The sequence below is a fragment of the Crinia signifera genome, chromosome 7 (assembly GCF_055691185.1).
Source record: "Crinia signifera chromosome 7, ASM5569118v1, whole genome shotgun sequence".
In the NCBI taxonomy this organism is placed as follows: domain Eukaryota; kingdom Metazoa; phylum Chordata; class Amphibia; order Anura; family Myobatrachidae; genus Crinia; species Crinia signifera.
In genome coordinates, this window is record NC_139223.1 from 131,472,638 (window position 1) to 131,484,692 (window position 12,055).

The following is a 12,055-nucleotide window of genomic DNA, read 5'->3' on the forward strand; positions in this document are numbered from 1 at the left end:
TTGTTTTATCACTGTTTACTATTGTAAAGCGCAACGGAATCTGCTGCACTATATAAGAAACTGTAAATAAATAAATAATTCACCAGGTAAAAACCCATGTCGACATTTTCATGTGTCGACCATTATCACGTCGACATTCTGTCAATGGGGACCCAGTCCATATCAACCTATTGTCAATGTTGACCGTTTTTAATGTCAACCTAGTGCGTGTCGACATTGTCAACATGACCCGATCCAGGAGGGGCACAATGCAGTTTTTGAACTTCCCTCTTGAGTTATGATTGTCATCAGCTTTGAACAGGTTAATTGGTAAGAAAGGTGTTTCAACACAGGTGATGGCAATCAAAACTTAAGAGGGAAGTCCAGGAACAGAGCATCGTGCGTGTCCCTCCTAGAAAGGGTCATGTTGGGAGGTATGCTTTCGGTATTGACAGATCATCCGGATACACACTCACCGAGAGCCATAAGTGCTGCTTAAAATATTACATTGACACTGTTATGTTGTTTAAGAGGAGTTTGCAGTCTCATATGGCAGCCGTTTAGGCAGGATGATCATATGCAGCATACAGTACCCCTGAGGGATTTCCCCACTGTTACATTCCCTGCACTGTGATTGATATTATGTATTTGAACAGAAAGTGAAAGTAAGAGACTGCTCTGCTGCTCTGGTCATTTAGTTTCTATTCTGGCAAACAGGAAGCAGAAGGCGAAGCTGCCATTTGTGTTACGTTCATATTACTTGTATCCTGCTTACAAATATATTACCCTCTGATCATACTATACGGTAGGTCTGAGATGTATGTGGTAACAGATTTTACATTTGTAGACTCACTGCCCCGATTTTGTTCCCTGAAAACAGCTCATGCTCTCGTTTGTCTGCAGTGCTTTCACTATACTGTAGTTTGTTATTAGCCTTCTGTGTGCTCTCTCTCCCCTTTTGTCTTCCTTAAAATCGTTTTAGTTAAAATAGCAATGTACATGCCTGTATAGTACATATACTCATTATATATTGCTTATTTTAATGTTTACATCTTCTTTTGTATTATTATTTGGTACAAGCTTTTTAAAGTGTTTTCATCACTGTTTAATGGTATTTAAAACTTCACTACTGTGCACCCCTCATGTTTACTTACACATTGCAATACTTCGGTCCGACTCGCACTGTGATAATTGAGTACATTGCACAGATTAAACAATTATCGCCTGCGGGGATGGAGCTTTTGATAAATGGCCTGATTCAAATCCCGATCGATAATCAATCAAACGACTGCACATACGCACGGTATACAGTGTACATGCCTGAGCTGTGCACCCGAAGCAGTGAGGGAGGGTTAGCCTGACACCCTGCGGGCGTTTGTGGGCGTCCGGTGTCCCCCAGAAACAAGCAGGGGGAAAATCATTTGATGGTGAATGTCCCCTTTTCAGGCGAGTGCCCTGAACCGCAAAGGTACAATGTTGTACCGCACACAAAAAAATACCCTGATGCTGGCACCCCCTCCCTATCACAATGATCCCTTCGCTGCTCTAATGGTCTGTAGAAGGAGCACTTACATGTGGCTTCATTTTCATTGTGGTTGAGGCTATTGGGTCGACCAAATTAAGGTCAACATGCATTGGGACGACTACTAAAGGACAATAGGGCTTAGGTCGACACATGAAAAAAGGTTGACATGGCTAAGGTCAACAGTGTCAAAAGTTCGACACAAGCATCAGGTCGACAATGGGAAATTCAACAGTGAAAAGGTCGACATGAGGTTTTGTTTTATTTTTTGTCCCGAATGTCGACATGGTTGACATGGACACCGTATCAATGTACCGCGTCCCCTCGTGTGGCTTGCTGCGCTCACCATGCTTCAGGAATGGCGCCTCACTACGCTCGGCACACTATTAAGTTCTCCTGCCACGCCCTAGTGCAGGAATCGGGAACCGTTGGCCCTCAAGCTGTTGTTGAACTACACATTCCAGCATGCACTGCTATAGTTTTGCTATTTGGCCAAGCTAAAACTGTTGCAGGGCATGCTGGGATGTGTAGTTCATCAACAGCTGTGTTGACCTAAGCCTGGTCGACATTATGTTTGTCGACATTATACCGTGGTTGTACGCAAGCTGGCTTATTCATCTGGCGTAGCAAAAAGTATTCCGTCTGATTCTTATGCTGCCCATACACTTGTGAGATATTGTATACAATCATTGGATTTCAACCAATTTTTAAGGGACTTTTCAATGCTATGCACGTCGAATGTTGCGTCAATAGATATTATGTGCTGCACATAATATCTATCGAATTGTTTTTAACCACATGCGATCGCTTGAATACATTCCGGGACTGGGGGGTGGAGGGGACGCATTCAGCAGTGTGGGGTTTGGGGAGAGGGGGCCCAAGGGACCGCTGGCGGCATACCTACGTCTCGTATCAGTTGGCGGTGGAGTAGTGTACTGCTAGCAGTAGTGCTTGCGGGCGGCGGGAGTCAGTGATGGGGGGGGGGGGGGAATTGTTTAAAATACTGGGCTGCCCTGTGATTGGCTGAGCTCTTCCAACCAATCACAGGGCAGCCCAGTGTTTTAAACAAATCTTCTCCCACCGCTGACTCCCGCCGCCGGAGGGGCAACTGCTAGCATACACTACTCCGCCGCCCCCTACCCGCCTAATCGTGTGTGACCCCACCCGGGGAGGTGCCGTGGAAATCAGGTCGGACTTGTCCTTAGGACAAGTTGGACTAATGTATGGGGCCCTTAAGTGTAATCTTGTTAATGTATTAACATACATAACATCAAATCCATACAATCATGCACATACCATACAGTATTTAGAAAATATTGCACTTATCTGAGTATATCCAGACAAAGGCACCAAACAAACCTATACAGTTGTGTTTAAAATTATTCAACCCCCAATGCTGTAAAGGGGTTTAGGGACTATAGTGTACATTTGGAATTGTATTCAAAATGAAATCCTACAAGGACGTTTTAAAGAACCAAATGCAACTAAACTGACATCAATTGTTTATATAACACAGTAGTAAATGTGTATTTTGTGGTTTCTTCATTGCCACAATTATTCAACCCCTTAAAGACTACCACTCTGAAGAAGAAAGGTTAATTCTGGTGTTTTCAATCAGGTATTGAAAACACCTGTGGATGTCACCGAGCACCTATCAAGCATAATAAGCACCAATTAGGCAGCTTTAAAATGACTGTGATACTCAGCTCCTTCTAGACATTTACTGGTGTGGTTACAAACATGGTGAAGTCAAGAGAATGGTCCAGGAAGACAAGAGAAGAGGTGATTTGTCTTCACAGGAAGGGCAATGGCTATAAGAAGATTGCAAAGAAGTTAAACATACCAAGAGACACCATAGGAAGCATCATTCGCAAATTCAAGGCAAAGGGCACTATTGAAATGCTACCTGGTCGTGGAAGAAAGAAGATCCTGACTTCGACTGCTGTGCGCTACCTGAAGCGTAGAGTGGATAAAAGTCCCCGTGTGACTGCTGAGGAACTGAAAAAAGATTTGTCAGATGTGGGTATAGAAGTTTCAGCTCAGACAATAAGGCGCACACTGCGTAATGAAGGTCTCCATGCCAGAACCCCCAGGCGCACCCCCTTGCTGTCTCCCAAGAATAAGAAGAGTCGACTGCAGTATGCCAAAAGTCATGTGGGCAAACCACAAAAGTTGTGGGATAGTGTTCTGTGGACTGATGAAACAAAATTAGAACTGTTTGGGCCCATGGATCAACGCTATGTTTGGAGGAGGAAGAACAAGGCATATGACGAAAAGAACACCTTGCCTACTGTGAAGCATGGCGGAGGGTCAATTATGCTTTGGGGCTGTTTTGCTTCTGCAGGTACAGGGAAGCTTCAGCGTGTACAAGGTACCATGAATTCTCTTCAGTACCAGGAGATATTGGATGAAAATGTGATGCAGTCCGTCACACACCTGAGGCTTGGGAGACGTTGGACCTTTCAACAGGACAATGATCCCAAGCATACCTCCAAGTCCACTAGAGCATGGTTGCAGAGGAAAGGCTGGAACATTTTGGAGTGGCCATCGCAGTCACCAGACTTAAATCCGATTGAGAACCTCTGGTGGGACTTAAAGAAAGCAGTTGCAGTGCGCAAGCCTAAGAATTTGACTGAACTGGAGGCTTTTGCCCATGAAGAATGGGCGAAGATACCCGTAGATCGCTGCAAGACACTTGTGTCAAGCTATGCTTCACGTTTAAAAGCTGTTATAACTGTAAAAGGATGTTGTACTAAGTACTAAGATTGAATGTCACTTGGGGGTTGAATAAAAACTAATAATGATGTGAGCACAGAAAAGACATTTGTGGTTATTTCATTATAAACTTAAGTTTATATTTCTCTGACCTACAAGTGCCTCTTTCATGTAAATGTAAGCAAGATGACTGAATGATCAAAATCAATGTCAAACTGGCCAAAACATTCAATTTCAGTGGGGGTTGAATAATTTTGAAGACAACTGTATCCCCTTGGTTTAACCCTTTGCAATTACATTTTTTTTTTTTTGCAATTTAAACAGTCTGGTCTAAATGTTTAAATTAATTGTCATTTTTTTTTATTCAAAAATGGTCTACAGTACATTGAATGTTGAACGATGTTAATGTTCTTCTCTTAAAGTGTCTCACCATTGGATCTGCTACTAGGGCTGTTGAGCCTGACAAGACGTTGGACCAGAAAGAGTTAAATATTCGGGTAATTACAATAATTTTTATATATTATATGTGCATTATTGTATGATTGCACTACATGTTTATTTTATATCTTACAGCTGTAAATATTTGAGACAGTATCTGACAAAGGGAGTAATTCAATCAGGCCGAAATATATACAGGCTGTTTTCTGCAATTTTTTTCCCATATTTTGTGCTCAAAAGTTTTTACATTTGTAGGTAAAACAACATAGCATCTGTGAATTTATGTGTAAAAACATGAATGTTATTAGGGATTATTTTTCACTTGCTTCGGGCAGGTGAAATAAAAAGAACCGGATGAGTGCTTAGGGCTGTATTGTCCCCGTATGATCACTTAGCCGCTGTAAATGACCACGGCAGACTGAATTCCCCTCATAATCTGATGAATTAGGAAATTATTTATTCATATCTATTAGCAAATCCCCACACTCCATATTATTCTCTGCAATTTATAAATGACAATGAAGTGCTTTGCTTAGAATGTAGACGTGTGTTCCTATTTGGCATTGTTATTAGAAGCAAAGAAAGTAATAACTGAACTATTTACTGGGAAGTAATTACAATCCATTAATATGATATTTTACTGAATAATTACAGATTTCTAGTATAATGAGTACAAGTATGGAGGATTTACGGACGTTGTTGGAAGAACGTGAGCTTTGGAAGGTAATGCTTTTCAGCCCATGGACTTTTAGGCCAAATGTACTATCGTAATGCTTGTAACCCTTGAAGCTAAGGCTCCATCCACACTAGCTGGCATTGGCAAGTGCATACCACCTGCCGATGCCGGCGGGGAGGGGAGCGATCGAGGGAGCTGTAGCTTGGTTGTTCTTAACAAGGATCTCCGTCGTCTGTACATGCTAGACCAGGGTGGAGGTCCTTAACGATATTGCGATATCTTTTACTATCCGGTCTAATGTGTATGGGGGTTTAGAAAGTTATTAGTGAACCTGACGTAATGTATGAACATTTTTTAGTTATCATTTGGATTATTTGCAAAGTGTAAGACAAGCATGACCTGGTTAATGCGCATTATGCCTTGTTTGTATTGCTTGTTGCACATCATAACTACATAAATTACTATCAATTTATCCATCTTGATCAGTATTAAAAACACAAAGTCCAAATACATTGGTAGTTTAGCGGGCTTCTAATTAAAGTTATGGGTGAATAGGTCTACAGTGTCTAGGTCGACCACACAAGGACTATATGTGGCCAACACAATGAAAAGGCTGACACATCAAAAGTCAACACAAGTTATATTTAATGTTGTTTTGGTTGTCAAATTGGAGGTTTGGACACATGATACCCCGATGTATATGCCTATGGTCAGTGAGTACTGGTTGGCCATTATTTACTCAAGGAGGGATTCTGCTCTGCTTAATGACTAACATATTAACCCTTGTGAGGCTCACACACACAAACCCACACACACACACACACACACAATGGGCCTTATTCTGGTTGGAGCGGCCGGGCCGTACGCGTACGTCCCGGGGTTTTTCATGATCTGCGCATGCGTAAATTCGCTAATGCGCAGGCGCGACCACTCCACAACGCTTACGGACGGGTCTCTACGTGCGAAAAAACCTGTACGCGAGTGTACGGGCATTGGGGGCGGCATAGGGGCGTGATGAGGGGAGCGGCCGAAATAATGAGGGAAAATGGGCGTAAATATGGGCGTACACGGGGGTGTGCACCAAAAATGAGCGGTGCTACTACCGCACGATCGACTAAAGCACCGTTCATTTCGGACACCAGACAAGCGCCCGCCAACCGCCATCTCAAACCACCCCTACAGATACCGCATGCCTGCGTGCGCCTGGGTTTGCTAATTTACGCTGATTACTACTCAAACACATACACCTGAATGTAATAAGCAATGCTGCAGTCTATTAAGTCCAAACCATGATTTCACTACCTGCAAGCCACACACAGCACTCAAACACATTGGAAGCTTATCTTTCTATACTTCTCCACATTTAAATGTTTGTTTAATTTAAGGTAAGAATCTTTTGAAGACCTGCTTATATATGCTAAGGTAGGGATTTGCTAAACAGTTATACACATTCACTACGTGCTTTCATAGACTTTACACAGTAGCACACTCAATCTACACAAGTCGACATGTGTCAACGTGTTCACTCTAATACTAACATAGGTTTTGTATTTAGGATACAATAACATAAACCACATCTAACACCTACAAAGGATGTTTCAGCAATGTTTTAAGCTCATGACCATTATTTTGCACACAATCTTTGTATAGTACCCAAAATAATGACCTGTACCACTATCTCATCTGCTATGATTTGGATTTGACTACACTCTGGATGTAAGATGCCACCAATCACATTATTGCACTCTCATCTCTCTAACAAGGATTCCTACATCTGCTTATGACACTGTAAAATCATATATATTTAAAAACTTATACATGTTTGTTCACAAGCAATTTTCTCATGTTTGGCCGATTCACACATCTTTTTTTAGGGAGGACACATATGCATTCCTACACAAATGTACCTTTTGACCCTTGTTTGTCTGCCTCACCCACTCCATGAGGAAAGCATTGTTCTGGACCTGCTTTTACCTACTACTGTAGGAGCTACCTCACCTGCACACAAACTGCTTTCTCACCTATTAAGTTGCTCTGCACATGTGCTGACACAAACTAATTAGCAGGGAAAAGTTGGATAGGAACATGGGAATGGCCATGGAGAGGGTTACACATGGGAAACTTCTACCACACTTCAACAAATGTTCAAAAATACCCTGGTCAGTAAGTACACATAAATCTAGTATTTTTTTCACACAAGAAATGACACATACCACAATGTTGATTTAATTTGTAAAATAAATTTATTTGCTGTTCAGCATCACAGCTTATTTCACACTTTAATGTGAGAAATCAAATAAACAAATAAAATAGACACACAAATAATAAAACAGCCAGAACAAGAGGTTGCATATCTCCAAACATGTGTTACCCTGCAAATGCAATGGTGAAAGAAATGGGGACACCAGAATACGTACTGCAACAACCAGGGTGAATACTAAGCAAGATACACACCACCACAAATTTATCCTGCATTTGTAGAGGTCAAAATACGAACTTTCATGCCCATGGCACGCAAATGGATAGATGGCCAACTCAGGAAGCGGATGTCCAGTGCAATTTAAACATTTGGGGTCCAACCACAGAGGAAGTGAACCAGGTCTCATTATTTGGGCCCTTTTTTCCCCCTTTTAGATGGGGCCTTGGGGACAGGGGCCTTTGGCTCAGCTGCCTTGCGGCGTCTTCCCCTAGTCGACACAGGAGGGTCAGCAGAGGTGGAAGGTTGGGGAGCAGCTTGGGGTGGGGCAGCAGATGGGGGATTGTCCCTTAGGGACCTGGCGGTGGACAGCTGCTCCGCAAGAAGTTCATTCTGGCGGCTGAGGTGTTGGCCAATGCTTACTATGCCAGCCGCCAGAGTGTCGTTAATGCGGTTCAAGGCCTCACACTGCAGCCTGTTTGTGGCCTTCCACTCCGCCAGAAATTCCGCCACCTGCTGCTGACGGATCGCAGCATCCACCCCTTGCTGCTCGATCCTCTCCAGTGTCACCAACAGGCTCTCATCCCATGTCTCCTGTGGCTGGGGCTGGGGGCGACGTCTTGGTGGAGGCTGGACCACTTGCTCCACCTGTGGCTCTGCAGAGGAAGATGCTGCCGGTACATCCTGGGTTTCTGCTTCTTCTAGGATAAGAATTGAAAACAATGTCACCATCACATACGCAATAAAAAATATCTTTCTAAATACAATGCATTACTGTGACTTACCATCAAAAGCAGCAGCAAAGACCTCCGCCGGGAGCTCACTGTCCATATTGGAGATCCCCCTGACCTCCCCCACATCAATCACGTCCAAGGAGTCCTGCTCCAGGGGGGTATACTCCAAATGGTCGGGCATAGGACCTCTCCCGGTGGACATGCTGTGGTTGTACCGGTCAGTCATCTTCCTCTTCATTGCCGTTTTGAAGTCAGTCCACCTACAAGTTTAAAAATACAAATATCACCATGAGATATGTGCACCACTGTGCTACGTGTAGGGTTACCACCTAGTCCCTTAAATTCCGGACACATGTTAATTACACAGGTTCTGTGGCAGTTTAAAATTAGGTGAAGTGGAGTCTTGAAGTCAGCCAGCCACAGAACCTGTGTAATTAATATGTGTCCGGAATTAAAGGGACTATGTGGTACCCCTAGCTACGTGACATTTCCTAGTGTGGGTGATCTTATGTTTTTTTGCCATATGTGTCCCACACACACATTCATGTCTCAATTAGGAGGCATTTCAGTGTCTCATCTCATTCATTAGGCCACTAAATGCACATACATACATCACTATGCAGAAATGACATCATCCATGGCCAAATTATGCACCTCCACCTGGTGTGAAACTACACATTCCACCATAGCTTGACAATGTGGTTATTATGGAGTAATTTAACTATGGAATGGCATACTGGGATGTGTAGTTTCTCACCAGCTACATGTGCACAGTTTGGTCATTCTTGTTTCAGTAGCATCATATGGAACATGTTACAACAACTCTTTCAAAAACACACTTTCTCTTGTCCCATCACATACTTCACATGAGCAGAACTGTGCCCATAACCTCACATCACACCAATGGTGCATGTTTCATATATCAATGTGGGTTATTAGACATGGTTGTGTTCACATGTGACATTGAAGTGTAGCACTATCTACAAACACACCTTTCTATTAGTCTCAAAACATACATGTAACATATGTACACACATATGACATCAGGGGGACAAAGACCAGGGCAATTTTTCAGCAGTCTCCAGCAGGAACTGAGGCCCTTATTCTAGTTCACTCTTTCTGCCCAAATATTTCTTTGATGGACAAAACCATGTGCACTGCAGGTGAGGCAGGTGTAAAACCCCACCCAAATCTGATTATCTCTGCACAAGTAACACCTGCCTCACCTGCAGTGCACATGGTTTTGTCCATCTAATAAATATTTGGCCAGAAAGAGTGAACTAGAATAAGGGCCTCAGTTCCTGCTGGAGCCTGCTGAAAAATAGCCCTGACAAACACACTAACCTTTTCTTCACCGCGTCCCAATTTCTGACCACTGGTGCCACCTGGTTCACTTCCTCTGTGATCTTGTCCCAAAGTTTTCTCCTTGCACTGGCACCCGGCTTCCTGGTTGGCAATTCAATCCATTCGCGTGCCCTGGGCACTAGAATTCGCATTTCGGCCTCTACAAATGCAGGGTTTCTCTTTCTGGTGGTGGTATCCTGCTCAGTCCTCACCCTAGATGTTGCAGCTCGTTTTCTGGTGGCCCCAGTTCTCTCACCATGCACCTGCTGGGTCACACCTGTTTGGAGAGATGCAACCTCTTGTTCTGGCTGGTTGCTTGGCCCTTGTGGAGCTGGTGGAGGTTGAACAGGGCCTGTTACTGAGGGGCCCGCTTGGTCTTGGGTCCTCCTTGTCCTCTCCTGCTCCCTCTGCCTCAACCTTTCCAGCAAGGATTCTGCTCTGGCTCTCTGGAGAGCGTCCTCAGCTGCGGAATCGTCTGAACTAGACATGTTTGCAGCAATTGTGGCCTGCATCTGACTGAATATTTATATGTTAATCTCCCGCCATTAACAAGGGGGCGTATATTTTTTCCCGCAATTGACTTGCTAATTTACGCCGATATTTCCCGCCGATAACTGCCGCTTAAATTACGCAGGTCTCCGCGCACCTGATCAATCACCTGTATATGCACATACACAGGTTGTGGAGCATTGTGTTCTGCATCGTGAAATGTGTGCACCTGTCATTCCAATGATGAGTGTTGTCAGCTGGTATCTGTTGGAGTTCGTGTATGCTTTGTGAGTCACATTTCAAAACATCACGTTATAATGCTTTCCTTACATATGTAATGAGTCTGAAATTGTCATACACCAACATGTTGCATTGTGCCCCTTTAAGCAGCGTATTTGTAAGTAGACGCTTGCGTGTATTATTTTCCGCACACTGTATATACAGTACGTCTATCCATAGAAAACGGTGTATTGTACCCCCCTTTAAGCAGCGTATTTGTAAGTAGACGCTTGCGTGTATTATTTTTCGCACACTGTACATACAGTTCCTCTCTATACATTGAATGCATGCTGTTGGTTTTGGTCTGTGTATATCGGAACGGTCCGCGTAAGTTTCTATTCGCATCCAGTTTGTTAATGTAAGAAGGATTAATAAAGTTAATACCAAACAAACAATTTTTTACACCAATCAGCAAGCACCAAAAGTGATATATGTACCTGCAATTAATAACTGCGCCATTGCCACCATGACTTCAACCAGGGCTAGGGCGTTTTCTACCCAGGAGCTATTGGCCTTGGTTGAGGTCATGGACCGCCGCCTGGGGCCCAGGGGCCCTTATGTGTCAAATAATGACAAGCGGCGGGCATATAATGCTGCCCGCCAGCTAATCTTCGCCCGGACCGGCGTTCACAGGAGCCTGGGCCAAGTTGAGCGGCGCTGGTCTGACCTGGGCCGGCGGCAGCCAGTGTTGCTATCATCACTTCGCCGCCATATTGCCCGTTGTAAGTTTTTATTTACTAGTATGCCTGCGTTTTTTTGCAAATGTTTTCTGTACTTTTTATAAATATGTTCCTGAGTATGTGGGTGTATAGTGGGTGTATAGGGGGTGTATAGGGGGTGTATAGGGGGTGTATAGGGGGGGTTTAAGTAGTTGCTCAGTTTTTGGGTGTAGCATATCAATTAGTTTGCATGATAAATGTCTGAAATATAACAGCAATGATAATTTGGATGGTTATGAGCATGACTAATGTAAATTTTTTTCTTTCCCCCTTTTTTATGCAACCCAATCTTCGATTTCGATGTCATCAACATGAACATTTCAGCACGGGCAAGGGCACGCATGGAAGCCCGGGAGCAGGCAGCCCGGGACCAGGCAGCCCAGGAGCAGGCAGCCCTGGAGGAGGAAGAGGAGGAGGAGGAAGAAGAGGAGGAGGAAGAGGAGGAGGAAGAGGAGAAGGAGGAAGAGGAGGAGGAGGAAGAGGAGGCCGAGACAATGGCTCAAGCTGGGGCCCACACAATTTCCCCATCCCCTCCCCAACCCCCACCCCCACCCCCTCCCCAACCCCCTCCCCAACCCCCACCCCCACCCCCTCCCCAACCCCCACCCCCACCCCCTCCCCAACCCCCTCCCCTACCCCCTCCCCTACCCCCACCCCCTACCCACCCCATTTCCTACCCCCCTACACCTCTCCACCACCCACCCCCAAACCTCTCCAATCCCCACTCACACCCACTACCTCTAT

The 12,055-nt window shown here is 44.4% G+C and overlaps 1 protein-coding gene across 2 annotated transcripts in view; it reads left to right on the forward strand.

Annotated features, from left to right (window-relative positions):
- Positions 1 to 447: 447 nt before the first annotated feature.
- NMI (N-myc and STAT interactor) overlaps positions 448 to 12,055 on the forward strand; it is a 28,884-nt gene continuing 17,276 nt past the window's right edge. The window contains exons 1-3 of one of the 2 annotated variants that reach the window (XM_083153835.1): positions 601 to 784; positions 4,639 to 4,713; positions 5,309 to 5,377. In XM_083153835.1, coding sequence (XP_083009961.1) covers positions 5,321 to 5,377 — 57 coding nt within the window. In that variant the 5' untranslated portion in view covers positions 601 to 784; positions 4,639 to 4,713; positions 5,309 to 5,320. Of the gene's footprint in view, positions 785 to 4,638; positions 4,714 to 5,308; positions 5,378 to 12,055 lie in introns of both variants that reach the window. The other variant, XM_083153836.1, reaches the window with a different exon arrangement.